The 14,927-nt window shown below is 41.6% G+C and overlaps 1 protein-coding gene across 1 annotated transcript; it reads left to right on the forward strand.

Annotated features, from left to right (window-relative positions):
* The first annotated feature begins 9,966 nt into the window (after positions 1–9,966).
* LOC124258953 (microsomal glutathione S-transferase 1-like) lies at positions 9,967–13,090 on the forward strand. Its single transcript, XM_046693021.1, has 3 exons — positions 9,967–10,174; positions 11,140–11,231; positions 12,673–13,090. Exons 1-3 carry the CDS (start codon positions 10,052–10,054, stop codon positions 12,911–12,913), a joined length of 456 nt encoding a protein of 151 aa, XP_046548977.1. The 5' UTR covers positions 9,967–10,051; the 3' UTR covers positions 12,914–13,090.
* Positions 13,091–14,927: the final 1,837 nt, after the last annotated feature.

A 14,927-nucleotide genomic window follows, 5' to 3' on the forward strand; every position in this document is an offset into this window, starting at 1 on the left:
GAGATAGCCCAGTACCGTTGACAACAGCTAGTTGTGAAGTATAGTTGAGTCCAGAGATAGCCCAGTACTGTTGACAACAGCTAGTTGTGAAGTATAGTTGAGTCCTGAGATAGCCCAGTACCGTTGACAACAGCTAGTTGTGAAGTATAGTTGAGTCCTGAGATAGCCCAGTACTGTTGACAACAGCTAGTTGTGAAGTATAGTTGAGTCCAGAGATAGCCCAGTAGGAACTATCAACATCAAATGTAGGCTCAAACAAGTGCTTCTTGGTATGAGAAAAATATGACCCAAGAAAAACATCAAAAGGTATTTGTGACTTTGTGTTGGTGTTGGATATGAAACTATTTCCAAAAGCTCAGTAGAAGTTCCATACCACAGAGGATGCACAGCTCAGATATGAGAGTGTTCTTCTTGAGCGAAACTACAGTATTATGTATATATGCTGAACTGTTTTCATTGGGCACACAACCAAACCAGTATGTGACAGAAGGTCAGATGTGAACCTGTGGCATTGGATTGGACAACTAAGCAATTATTTAAAGCTTGTGTTTCTCTTCGGCTGTCTGTATTTTTATCTCTGTTTCTCATCTCCCACATGCCTGGAATTTTCAGTCTGACATGAAATAATAAATGTTTTTCTCATCTCAATGTTCCCCTCTTCTGTTGGGAAATTTATGCCATAATGTAATAGATAAATACTCTCACCCTTACACTCATTAAAAAAACAGGCCAGCTTGATCTTTCTTTATCTACCTTTATCAGAAAAATTGTCCTGATGCAAACGACTCGATATAAATCTTAAATTTATTTAAAAAACATTACATGTGATAAAAATAAATTAAATTCATAAAATATGTTTATGAAAGGTATGATTTTATGTTTTTTAATTTTCATTTATTTCTTTAGCCTGCCTGTTCTCTGGTTGAGGTTGGAGATGAGAAACACATAAGCAAATACAGATGGTCTTTATGGGAAAGACATTAGTAGTGTTTCTTGATTGGCTGATGATACAATAGACGTGGCTGATGTTGTGTAGTTGAGCCAAATGATATCCCTGACTTAGTGCTGTTGTCTTCAGGGATTTTATGTGTGAATGATTAAATCAGCCCACTGTTATATATATATATAAGTATGAGGAGTTATAAATGCAAAAACTGGTGTGCACACTCAGGATTAATCCATTTGGTAGTTATAACTCTCAGGTAGGTCACAGGTTCTCAGTAATGAACAGATTGTTTCCTCACTTTGAATCATGGGTGAGAGTGACAGAAGGGCTCTGAATGACAGTGTCCAGATTAAGAAGGTTTCATGTTACTGTATGATGGTGAAATGCCCCCAAATCCATATGCATAACCCACATTGTAAATACAAACATTGAATTACATTCCTGTTCATTTACCTCCAGTATTTTATTAACCAAAGTTCATTAATATATATGTCTTCCAGTTTGGCCTGAACTGACTGTTCAGATGGTGTTGGTGAAATAGTGTTAGTCTGAACTGTCTGTTCAGATGGTGGTGAGATAGTGTTAGTCTGAACTATCTGTTGAGATGGTGTTGGTGAGATAGTGGTGTGTTAGTCTGAACGGTCTGTTGAGATGGTGTTGATGAGATAGTGTTGGTCTGAACTGTCTGTTGAGATGGCGTTGGTTAGATAGTGGTGTGTTAGCCTGAACTGACTGTTTAGATGGCGTTGGTGAGATAGTGGTGTGTTGGTCTGAACTGACTGTTTAGATGGTGTTGGTGAGATAGTGGTGTGTTGGTCTGAACTGTCTGTTCAGATGGTGATGATGAAATAGTGTTCGTCTGAACTGTCTGTTGAGATGGTGTTGTGAGATAGTGGTGTGTTAGTCTGAACTGTCTGTTTAGATGGTGTTGGTGAGATAGTGGTGTGTTGGTCTGAACTGTCTGTTGAGATGGTGTTGGTGAGATAGTGGTGTGTTAGTCTGAACTGACTGTTTAGATGGTGTTGTTAGATAGTGGTGTGTTAGCCTGAACTGACTGTTTAGATGGCGTTGGTGAGATAGTGGTGTGTTGGTCTGAACTGACTGTTCAGATGGTGTTGGTGAGATAGTGGTGTGTTGGTCTGAACTGTCTGTTGAGATGGTGTTGGTGAGATAGTGGTGTGTTGGTCTGAACTGTCTGTTCAGATGGTGATGATGAAATAGTGTTCGTCTGAACTGACTGTTCAGATGGTGTTGGTGAGATAGTGGTGTGTTAGTCTGAACTGTCTGTTCAGATGGTGATGATGAAATAGTGTTTGTCTGAACTGTCTGTTCAGATGGTGTTGGTGAGATAGTGGTGTGTTAGTCTGAACTGTCTGTTTAGATGGTGTTGGTGAGATAGTGGTGTGTTGGTCTGAACTGTCTGTTCAGATGGTGATGGTGAGATAGTGGTGTGTTGGTCTGAACTGTCTGTTCAGATGGTGTTGGTGAGATAGTGGTGTGTTGGTCTGAACTGTCTGTTCAGATGGTGTTGGTGAGATAGTGGTGTGTTGGTCTGAACTGTCTGTTTAGATGATACTGGTGAAGTAGTATTGATCTGTGAGCTAGTGCTATCTAGATTACACTCTACAGATAGTCTAGCTATTTTTGTTCAGACAGTGCTTTTCAGAAATCTCCATCACCCCCCAAACTTGTCAGGTATTTCTATCCAGTTAATTTTGTTCAGATAATGTTATTGAGAAAACATTATGCATATATATGGCGTTCAAATAGTGCTGTCCAGAAATTGCCAGCGAGATTATGTTGTTCTGATAATGCTATCCAGGGCCTAGATTTTCGAAGCTCTCTTAGGACTAAGATAGTCGTAAGTGCCATACATTAACATTAACTTACGACTATCCTAGCGCTAAGAGAGCTTCGAAAATCTAGGCCCAGGTGATGCTGTTAAGATTGCACTGTTTGGAAAATGTTGTTTCAGAGTTTGTTGTTTTGGCTGAACATGTTCTTTGTTTGCTGGATGTATTACTTCAGGACAACTATTTATCTTGTTAAGTACATGTATATGAAACTGGTTATTGTTTTTGTTTTCTAGTCAACTTTGCTTGCATGCTTTCTCCTGGAAAGTCATCTATATTTTCATGTTTGACATGTGCTACCCTGATATCTTGAGATTTGTGTTGTCACAACTAATGACAGTGTGATTTGTTTAACCACAATTTCAGTGCTTGCAGGGAATCTTATGGAGAGTATTCATCAGAAAAGTCTGTTTTAACTCTGATTGGTGAAGCCATGACGTTTCTGTAAATTCTTGTTTATGATTTCCTTTCTATCATTATTTGCTTCAAGTTTAATTTCACCATTAGTAACCAGTAACCATGGTAACCTTAGTTGTTGCTCTTATGTTGCTGAAGTTATTCAGCGTTATTTTGTGTTTTATCCTGTTTCATCACATGTATTGTTTTAGCATTTTACGTGTCTTTATGCAGTTACTATATTTTACTATGCACATATACTATTAAATATTTCATACCTTTATTGGGCTATGCTGTTCTTTTGTTCATGAACATTGTTAATAATGGAATTAGGTGTAAGAATGCCAAGGCCCCAATGTATAGAGCACAAGTCTCACATAACTCAAATGCTCTAGGTGTATTTGGAGTAATACTGACAAATACCTTTGAACTTAAATGCACTAAAAAAGATACTGTGAAATAACTTGGGGGTAGAATTTAAACACACCAGGTGTATTAACAGTAAAACTGTCAGATAACTCGAGGTCAGAACTTAAATGCACTTGGTGTAGTAAAGGTAATACTGTGAAATAACTTGGGGGTAGAATTTAAACACACCAGGTGTATTAACAGTAAAACTGTCAGATAACTCGAGGTCAGAACTTAAATGCACTTGGTGTAGTAAAGGTAATACTGTGAAATAACTTGGGGGTAGAATTTAAACACACCAGGTGTATTAACAGTAAAACTGTCAGATAACTCGAGGTCAGAACTTAAATGCACTTGGTGTAGTAAAGGTAATACTGTGAAATAACTTGAGTGGGGAAGAGAACTTATAAGTTGAGGGTAATACTGTGAAATGACCGGGGTAGGAACTTGATTATTTCAGGGTAATACTGTAATCACAGATCTGTAATCTGAATTGATGTCTCCTGAATATTCACAGACTCGTTTAGAAAATGAAAGATATTTGAATTTAAAAGTGTAGAATCTTTAAGGATTTAACCTCAGCTTAAAAAAATAAACAAAAGCCAAGAGTTATCTCTTAAAATAACTGCTAACTGAAGTGCATCGTATATGGCCTTTAGGCTCATGCTAAGAACAAACAATCAAACAACAAAATGTATCCAGCTACAGCTGTGATACCAGTGAAACTAAAATAAACGCTTGTCATGGTCTATGGCAGCAGGTCACTCCTCATGGAATACGACACCATCACCACACTTAGGTCACATGGTGTCCTGAAAAACAAAAGGATCAACGTTGTTGGTTGGTTGGTTTGTTGTTTAAAGCGTCTTTACACGGCAAACTAAAGTTGACAACACATGTTGTCAAACTCGAGTTTGAGAGTGTGAACATTCCAACAACTCGCCACCGACACGAGTTGTCAAGCTGTTGTCGAGAAATAGGATCGGTCTCTCACCAACTTTTCCATGTGAAGTGCTGTCAAATTCGTGTTGTTCAGAAACAACCAATCGCATTCAACGAAATTGTCATGTGACCGCACCGATAGAGACATGGCGCTCAAATGTCACGAAAGTTTCACAACATATATGTGTTTGACGTGTGAAAACGCGAGTTTGACAACTTTCAAACTTTCAACATGTGTTGTCAAACTTAATGTTCTGTAAATTTAGAGGCCACAAGTGCCCACTCAGTATCACGTTTCTACCTTAATCGGGTATGTGTAGTGCCCGGGTGCCACACACCACGTGCGTTAATATTTGTTTGTTGTTTTACGCCGCACTCAGCAATATTCCAGCTATATGACGGCGGTCTGTATGTAATCGAGTCTGGGAGATACAATCCAGTGATCGACATCATGAGCATTGATCTACGTAATTGGGATACGATGACGTGTGTCAACAAAGTCAGCCAGCTTGACCTCCCGTACCCGTTAGTCACTCCTTACGACAAGCATGAGTTGTGAAGCCCAATTCTAACCCTGACCTTCACGGCCCAACGACTGAGATGATGAGATTAGAGTGAGTGAGTTTAGTTTTACGCCGCACTCAGCAATATTCCAGCTACATGGCGGCGGTCTGTAAATAATCGAGTCTGGACCAGACAATCCAGTGATCAACAACATGAGCATCGACCTGCGCAATTGGGAACCGATGACATGTGTCAACCAAGTCAGCGAGCCTGACCACCCGATACCGTTAGTCGCTTTTAACGACAAACGTAGTCGCCTTTTATGACAAGAATGGGTTGCTGAAGACCTATTCTACCCCGGATGTTCACGGGTCTGATGAGATTAGAAGTAGAAGTACATTTAAATAATCATCAACGATTCAGATCTCTGAGTGTCATCGGTCTCGCATCAACGGCATCTTTACATCCGGAAGAATCATCTGTTGTGTTTTTCACATAAAATGAAGTGACTCCAATTACATCCAACTGGTTGCTTAATGTTACGTGTGTCAGATGCTTTATTCTTGTGGGTTAGACAATGAGCAGGTAGTGTAACCGTTAGTGTCCGGTAACAGCTCACTGAACCTTGACATACAACCAGCTTAATTTGGGGATAAAATGACACTGCGTCTAAACCCTCACAGATAGAGGATGGGTAGTGATTTAGAGGACTGGGGCATGGGGTTAAAACGTTGACACAAACATATGTCTTGGAAACAACGTTTACATATGAGTTAATGTTACGTCACTGCCGACGGGGTAGCCTAGTGGTTAAAGCGTCCGGTCGTCACGCAGAAGACCGGTTCGATTCCCACATGGGTACAACGTGTGAAGCCCATTCTGGTGTCCCCAGAAATATTGCTGGAATATTGCTAAAAGCGGCGTAAAACCATACTCACTCACTCACCGCTGATGGTGATGACGAAGCTGATGTTTATGATGTTGCCAATGGAACGAGCGATTCCTGGGCCTTCGGGGCACCCCTGGACCAATGAACCAACTCGTTTCTTCGAATTTCGAGCGACAGGTAGACTTGATAACATTGGAATAATAAAAAGAGGCTTGATGAAAACACCCACATCAAGTTTAGTGTCATATGTAGACTAACAACTGAAATGAACCTATACGTCCAAGTTACAGTACACAGGAACAGCAGTCCGGGTTCTGTATTTGCTTCAGGGTCTGTAAACGTATGCAATAACAAGCCAAACACTCTGTTAAACACTGTGGACCTCATTCTGCCTAAAGGCAAGACAGGTAGAGTTTTTATTAAAGTCTCACCTTGCGTACAATAATTTAGACACAGATCGGAAGGAATACACAAGACTATCCCAATGAAACTATATATATATATAGTTGAATATACATTATACTAGTATTATAAAATACCACAGAGTTTTAAATGCCCATGCGTGTAAATATACTCACACAAAAAGTTAAGGACCACCCCAATTTTCAATATTAAAGTATTTGATCAATATAGTATTTAAATATTGAATATTGGGGTGGTCCTTAACTTTTTTGTTGAGTATATTTACATGCATGGGTATTTAAAACTGCGTGGTATTTCTCCGTCCTGTTCAGTCAGGACACGTGTCCAACCAAACCTCTCCTGCAACTTGACCAGCGGCTATTGCAATGTGAATCAGAACCCGACGGTTTGGCTTCCCCGACCAAGTGGTCAATGCTATTGCATCCCACAGAGTAATCAGGTCGCTTTACTGTTCAACACACCCGACCAGGAACGGACACAGAGTAATCAGGTCGCTTTAGTGTTCAACACACCCGACCGGGAACGGGCACAGAGTAATCAGGTCGCTTTACTGTTTAACACACCCGACCGGGAACGGGCACAGAGTAATCAGGTCGCTTTACTGTTCAACACGACCAACCAAGAACGGGCACAGAGTAATCAGGTCGCTTTACTGTTCAACACACGACCGACAGAGTAATCAGGTCGCTTTACTGTTCAACACAACGGGGGCACAGAGTAATCAGGTCGCTTTACTGTTCAACACCGACCCGACCGGGAACGTCGGTTCAACACACCCAGAGTAATCAGGTCGCTTTACTGTTCAACACACCCGACCGGGAACGGGCACAGAGTAATCAGGTCGCTTTACTGTTCAACACACCCGACCGGGTACGGGCACAGAGTAATCAGGTCGCTTTACTGTTCAACACACCCGACCGGGAACGGGCACAGAGTAATCAGGTCGCTTTACTGTTCAACACACCCGACCGGGAACGGGCACAGAGTAATCAGGTCGCTTTACTGTTCAACAAACCCGACCGGGAACGGGCACAGAGTAATCAGGTCGCTTTACTGTTCAACACACCCGACCAGGAACGGGTTAAAGCCGAGAAATGCATCTCACGTATAAGACAGGAGATATTTTTCCACAAGGGAAGTGAACACTTCCTCTGCGTTTAAGGGCACAACATACGTCTGCAAACTTCGTTTAAGTATAGTATTTGTCTGAATATCTTAGCCATTTATCTGCATATCTCGAGTTTCAGCCATTTAGCTACACATCTCGAATTTCTAGCATTTGTCTACATATGTCGAGTTTCAGGCATTAGTCTACATATGTCGAGCTTCACGCATTTGTGTACAAATGTCGAGTTTCAAGTATTTGTAAACATATGTCAAGTTTCAAGCATTTGTCTACATATTGCGAGTTTCAGGCATGTGTCTACATATGTCGAGTTTCAAGCATTTGTCTACATATGGCGAGTTTCAGGCATTTGTCTACATGTGTCGAGTTCTAAGCATTTGAGCCAACTTGAGCTGAAAACGAAATTATCTGGTAGTGATGACAGATGTCAGTGGCTTAAGTATTTCCCGAATTTGTTGTAATTATGTGTTATGATTAAACATAAACTGTGTATGGTAACACATTGAGCACTGAACTTCAAATCTTGAAAAAATCGCCTTTCACTAAGGTATAGTTTCAGCATTAGTTTGGTTGAAAGATACCTACCCTCCAGTATAAGGGTATTACTACAGCAAGTTCAGCGACGGTTTGCTCTCCTACGTTTTAGCACGTTTTTGATTAGCATAGTGTTTTCTACTTTTGAAGTGAAGTAAAATGATGCCGTGCTCGATCACAGTGGCTGAACCTGTTGGTCGCCGGAGATGTCTATCTATCGGGTGTTTCATGTTCGGTGACTTGGTTTATTGCATGTCAGAGACTCCGGCAGCGTGGACCATTGCTCATGACATCAATCACCTGTTTGTCTAACCCACATCCAGTCTTGCTTGTGCTTGCATCTTGCTCCAGATGGTTGTGTCACATAGCTGGAATGAGTGAGTGTTTAGGGCTTTATGCCGCTTTTAGCAATATTCCAGCAATATCACGGCTGGGGACACCAGAAATGGTCTTCACACATTGTGCCCTTGTGGGGAATCGAACCAGGATCTTCGGCGTGATGAGCGAACGCCTTAACCATTAGGCTACCGCACCGCCCCAATATAGCTGGACATGAGTCTCATTAACCTACTCAGACAATGACCTACTTTTCAGCCGATCCGAATTTTCTCGTGTGAAAGTGAAAACAGACATCACAAACAACTATGGTTACACTGAATTCCATGCCAATTCTTTGTTTCATAAGAAAATGGTATTTACAAATGGAATTTTAATTTCAAACTTTTATAACATCGTATTTCTATATTTTATGGCGAGGTGTAGGCAGCATGACCTTAACTAAGACATCACAGACTGCCCTATCAGAGACTAGTTGTTAGTCTAAGACTGCCCCTGTTTGATGAGGTCGTAAAATGATTCACAATGCATCTGGCTTACTGGTTACACCTGTTATGTGTTTTTCTGCGCTTATTCAATGTAGTTCTGTAACGCACAATGTGATTGATATAATGTCAAGTCCGTACCAGACCGCCAAACTTTTCTAGCGGCAGAGCCTCGTTTTGAGTTTTTCACGATTTCCAGGTTTCCGTTTGTCAGAGCTCGCTGTCATTCGTGACCAACTCGTATTATTCCGGGACAAGCCGAATAGGTTACGGAAAGTGGCGAGTGGTGACGAATGAGCTCGCTGTACGACAGAACACGCTGCACGACGTGTTTGCAAGGATTAGAGGGAGCGCAGTGTTGCAATATACAAGTGCTTAGATGTATAAAATATTACTGATTAATTATTATGTATCCAGTTAAATTGGTCCCAAAATTCTGGACTGGTTATTGTACTAAGTTGCGCAATAGGACGGGACCCAGTCAACAGGAAAAGAGACTGTTGTATTATCAATGTTTTGACTTGTAAGATTGAGAGTGGCGTTAAACAACAAACATTAAACATGGGTAAAAGTATACTTTATGACATCATAGTTCATTAAAAACTTATCAACACCTATCGACACACGTACCAGTGACGACACGGGTTAGAATTGGTCTTCAGCAACCCATGCTCGGCGTAAGAGGTGACTAACGGGACCGGGTGGTCAGGCTTGCCGACTTGGTTGATACATGTCATCGTATCCCAAAATTGTGCAGATCGATGCTCATGATGTCGATCAGTGGATTGTCTGGTCCAGACTCGCAATATAGCTGGAATATTGCTGAGTGCGGCGTTAAACAAACAAACAAATATTAACGCACCGTCGTGTGTGGCACCCGGGCACTCCACATACCCGAGGACGGTAGAAACGTGATACAGAGTGGGCACTTGTGACCTCTAAATTTACAGTACATTACATGACATCCTATCCACCCCACCAAAACACCTAACATGTTCTTTTCCTTTTCGTTATTTTGTGTTAAGGAGACCCGGTGGACCTCATTGTATGGGTGGGACGGATAGGACTGAGTCGTGAGTCAAGAAAAATAAGATATGTTAATCTCATCCGGGTGTCTTTTCGATAGTTTTACGGTAAGGTTGCTTAAATGGGACAACAGACCTGGAGTTTGGACCCAACCGGTCAACCGATCTCAACATAACCTTCAACATGGCGAGCCCGTTCTCTCTCGATAACCCAGTGTTTTCCAAGTTTGCCCTCTACTCGACGGTAGTACTGTCCAAGACACTATGCATGTCCGAACTGACAACGTTATATAGAATGCGGAAACAGGTATGTCATTCAGCTGGCTTGTCCACACTGATTAGCTTGTGTGTTGAGTGATTATATTCAAGGTTGTTTCCATATACTCGAGCAGGTTTGCAGCATATACTGTAGAGTGTATATCGAAACATCGATAATCCGAATAAAGAGTTACTGCTTTTCAAGATTTTTGCGTTCGGATTTTAAAAATCTGGAGGATTTCACTGAGAACTCATTGTACGAATCAGCAGGGTTTGGCGATGACATTTGCGACCCTGAACTAGGATTACGTGCTGACGCGTTTGTGATATTGCGCCAGATAACGAGAGCATAATAGGCAGTGCTCGCACTGAACAAAGTTGGTGAAAAGGCAAACTGGTTTACTAGGGTGTTACAGTATTTTCTGCTGTGGGGATGGCCGCTGTCTGTGTTTATCAGATGGTTCAGTATCATGATATATAAACCTCCAGTGACGTCACTATTGTTCTAGCGAGGCAGTATTTCTTGTCATATCCCGATGTCCCGTCGATTAGGGGGCATTACTTCAATATCGTCCCTCTGTCCGGGGATTTTCTGAGGAATAGCCCTTGACTTTGAATTATTATTTGTTTTGAGGATTGATACGACTTTGTCTTGCCAACACTGAATGCGATCGTAAAATATGACAATATTGAAAACTTCCCATGTAGCGCCGACACCCGGTTTCGAACCCGCAACCCTTCGCTTACTAGCTTCGCGGGGGGATACAACCGGGAGGGGATACAGCTTTTTGAGAAAGGGGGAGGGGGGAGGTCAGGTGTGTGTGTGTGCGCATTGCACTCTTGTGAAAGTGGGGGTGCACACTTCATTCCCACACCCACCCCTCTCTCCTTTTAGCAGGTTTTAAAAATAACAGGAGACGTTAGTTTCATGTAAAACTATATCTGTGTATGGTGAAACACAGAGTTTGTTTGAAAATCACAGGTTTGAAACATAAGTTTAAAAATTCATTCCAGGTGTTTGCCAATGAAGAAGATATCCAAGGGTTCGCCAAATCCAAGCATATTGAGGTTACAACGTCAGACGCCAGTGTCGAGAGGGTCAGACGGTATAGTTGTTTATAAGTTTACAAGTACAACACAGAGAGAGAGAGAGAGAGAGAGAGAGAGAGAGGTGCGCACACATATATATATCTATATATCTATATCTATATCTATATCTATTTATCTATCTATATCTATATCTATATCTATCTATCTATCTATACTTATAAGTTTACAAGTACAACGCACAAGAGAGAGAGAGAGAGAGAGAGAGAGAGAGAGAGAGAGAGAGAGAGAGGCACACATATATATGTCTATATATCTATATCTATATCTATTTATCTATCTATATCTATATCTATATCTATCTATCTATCTATACTTATAAGTTTACAAGTACAACGCACAAGAGAGAGAGAGAGAGAGAGAGAGAGAGAGAGAGAGAGAGACAGAGAGAGAGAGAGAGAGAGGTGCGCACACATATATATATCTATATATCTATATCTATATCTATATCTATATCTATATCTATATCTATATATCTATATCTATCTATCTATACTTATAAGTTTACAAGTACAACGCACAAGAGAGAGAGAGAGAGAGAGAGAGAGAGAGGTGCGCACACATATATATATGTCTATATATCTATATCTATATCTATATCTTATATACTATCACATATATCTATATCTATCTATCTATATCTATCTATCTATCTATCTATGTATTAGTGCTTTATAAGTGCATCTGAACACACAAAAGAGAGAGTGATTTCAGCCCATGCCACCGACAGTAGGAGTTCTGTTGTAACTAGCATCCAGCTGTGCTGTGTCGTATACTGCCGGGCTGAAATAGATACAGGTGATGTAAGGGACCACAACAACTCTGCGGTGTGTGACGGCCTCTGGAGAAAGCAATGACTGTAAAGCTGCTAGGAGTTCAGCCAGTCATGCGTCCCCTGACGAGGAAAGGCGAACCTGACCAGGCTCCATGCAGCGACCTTGACGCTGTATCAAACTTTGTTTGAACCCTCTCCCTGGTTGAGTTGGGTGTATGGCCGCTTTGAACAGTTTTCCTGTTATATATATCAGCTAAATTAGAAAGGACGACGATGTGGTATGCCTCATTAATCCTTTTGTCTTGACAAACATTATGGATAAGACCTTTTATTTCGAACTGTATTAGGTGATGTAGTTACGTGAACTAGTGAAACCAGTTCCAATATGGATTCCTGTATATATACTAGATGATTGATACGTTCTTCTCACTGGGACACTGGTGGACCAGTGGCCTTAGGCGCCTCAGTTCGCTGTGCAGAGTTGTGTCCCTTAGGTGCACCAGAAACCGATGATCACTGATTGGAATCCCTGAATCGTCCTGATTTTGTTCTAGACCTATGCGCATCTTTCTCGTGTGATTAACAAAGTGATAAACGTGTTGAACATATTGCCGTTGTTTTACCCAAACCAAGCTGACAAACTCACTCACTCATTTTATTCTCAGGTGCCACCTGAATGATCTCGAGAGCGTTCTGCCGTTCGTACTGGTCGGGTTAATGTACGTGTCTACGAAACCGGGAGTTGTCGAGGCGAGCCGAGTGTTTCAGGTATTCACGGCAGCTCGCCTACTCCACACAGCGGCGTATCTGATACCCCTTCCACAACCCAGCCGCGCTCTCACGTTCCTCACAGGCTATGGAGTCACTTTCTTCATGGCGTACAAGGTCTTCAAGGCTGTCTACTGAACAGGGACTATGTCGTTTTGATAATCTTCTGGACGAGGCATATACGGAGAGACGATAAACTGCTTCACAACACTGTCTTGTAACCTTCATATCTATTGGGGTCGATTGTGGTCGTTCACCAGATGTCCATCTGCATATAGTACCTGAAATGAAGGACTATTAAATAATTACCATGAACCGTTTGTGTCTTAAGAAATACGTGTTTTGTGAATCATGTCCGTCTTACGAAACCAATGTGATACACTCCCAGATTGCTTTGTAAATCGCCCGCGGCAAAAGAAAAAGAATGTGTTGTGGTAGTGTAGGAAAACGTCTATACACAAAGAACTTAATTAAGGACCCCCTGAATTTTTGCAATGATAGATTTTCAACACTTACATAAAACTTCTCATGGTGATCGCGATGGAAAAACGTGAGTCTGTACAAGTATGGCCCTGGAATGTTTAATGTTGAACATATTGGTGAATGTGAGTATTCAAAATGTTATATTGCGTGTCTTACACGATTCAAGGTCAATACCGAGTGTAACCTCCTTGTGACTGTATGACAGCCAGCACTCTCCTCCTCATACCCCCTGTCAGCCTCCTGATCCTCTGAAGGGGCAGTCTACGCCATTCCTCGTGTAAAGCAGCTTCCAACTGGACCAGGTCCTGTACAGGAGGATCCCTTTGTTGCACACGACAACCAATCATGTCCCAGATATGCTCCAAAGGGTGAACACCAGGGTTCAATCGTGAGATATGTCAGGGGGTGCCTAATTAACAATCGTTCACTTCTGGAAACAAGCACCAAAATTGGCACACATACTCCTGGGGGCTTGCTCCTTTGATAAAACCCGTTAACCACCTAAAAGTTCAAGATGGCCGCCATTTTTCAAGATGGCTGCCATTGAATATAAAGAAATATTGCGTTTCGCAATAAAATCACAGAGACCTGTCCGATTTGAACGATCTTGATGTCAAATCATACATTTTTGACTATTCAGAATCAAAATGTTCAACCCTTTGATAAAACCCGTTAGCCACCTAAAAGTTAAAGATGGCCGCCATTTTTCAAGATGGCTGCCATTAAATATAAAGAAATATTGCGTTTCGCAATAACATCGCAGAGAGCTGTCCGATTTGAACGATCTTGATGTCAAATCATACATGTTTGACTATGCAGAATCCGAATGTTCAACCTTGGACTCATTCATTAGCTTCCTTGTACCATGTATCAGTCCCCAAATCCAAACTTCACGTTACGTTTGACTAGGCTAAACTGCATGGTAATGTGTATGGCACTTGTGTTTGAAGCTTTGTATGTGTATCATCTTTCTGTGCAAGGATTCCAAACTGGACAAGAAACGAAGTGTGTGTGTGTGTGTGTGTGTGTGTGTGTGTGTGTGTGTGTGTGTGTGTGTGTGTGTGTGTGTGTGTGTGTGTCTGTGTGTGTGTTGTTGAGGGGAAAGGCGTTGAGACACTTGGACGTTGAGAGACTTGCAACAGAAGGTGTAGAGTAGTAGCTCAACAGAGCAGATGTCAACGCACAACCAGGGTACACTGGTGGCACCGCTGCTGTGGAGTGAGTGAGTGAGTGATATGCTGGCCGCTGCTGTGGAACTCAGCATGGGGGTTCAGTATCAGCTGAACAATTAATTTTGTATAGCTAAATCATTAGTTTAGTGTCCCAAATGCTATTTAATTAGCCCCGCATCAGTTAGTTAGTGTAGAGCACATGTAGTTTAACATAGATGTTTAGTTAGAAAACCGAGCCTGAATTGACAGTATGTGTCAGGGCAGGAAAGCCGAAGCAAGTGTAACGGGGTTTTACATTTAGTTACCCGGATGATGTACAGATCGAACGGGACTTACACCATACTGGATGAACGATCGAGCTTGGTGTAGGTCATATATTTTCATCCCCGAACCTAGTCGTATCCCATACCGTATTGTGCGTGATTGTGATCAAGGTGGTAAACGGATAACCCCTCGGCCTTGATTCACTAAATACAGATAATTATTATAGTGTGATA

Source organism: Haliotis rubra, unplaced genomic scaffold (genome assembly GCF_003918875.1).
Source record: "Haliotis rubra isolate DU_JTF1 unplaced genomic scaffold, ASM391887v1 Scf703, whole genome shotgun sequence".
In the NCBI taxonomy this organism is placed as follows: domain Eukaryota; kingdom Metazoa; phylum Mollusca; class Gastropoda; order Lepetellida; family Haliotidae; genus Haliotis; species Haliotis rubra.

Coding starts and splice junctions, on each gene's coding strand:
- LOC124258953 (XM_046693021.1), top strand. CDS start 10,052: ATGGCGAGCCCGTTCTCTCTCGATAACCCAGTGTTTTCCAAGTTTGCC. Junction 10,175..11,139: donor TATATAGAATGCGGAAACAG/GTATGTCATTCA, acceptor AATTCATTCCAG/GTGTTTGCCAATGAAGAAGA. Junction 11,232..12,672: donor AGTGTCGAGAGGGTCAGACG/GTATAGTTGTTT, acceptor TTTTATTCTCAG/GTGCCACCTGAATGATCTCG.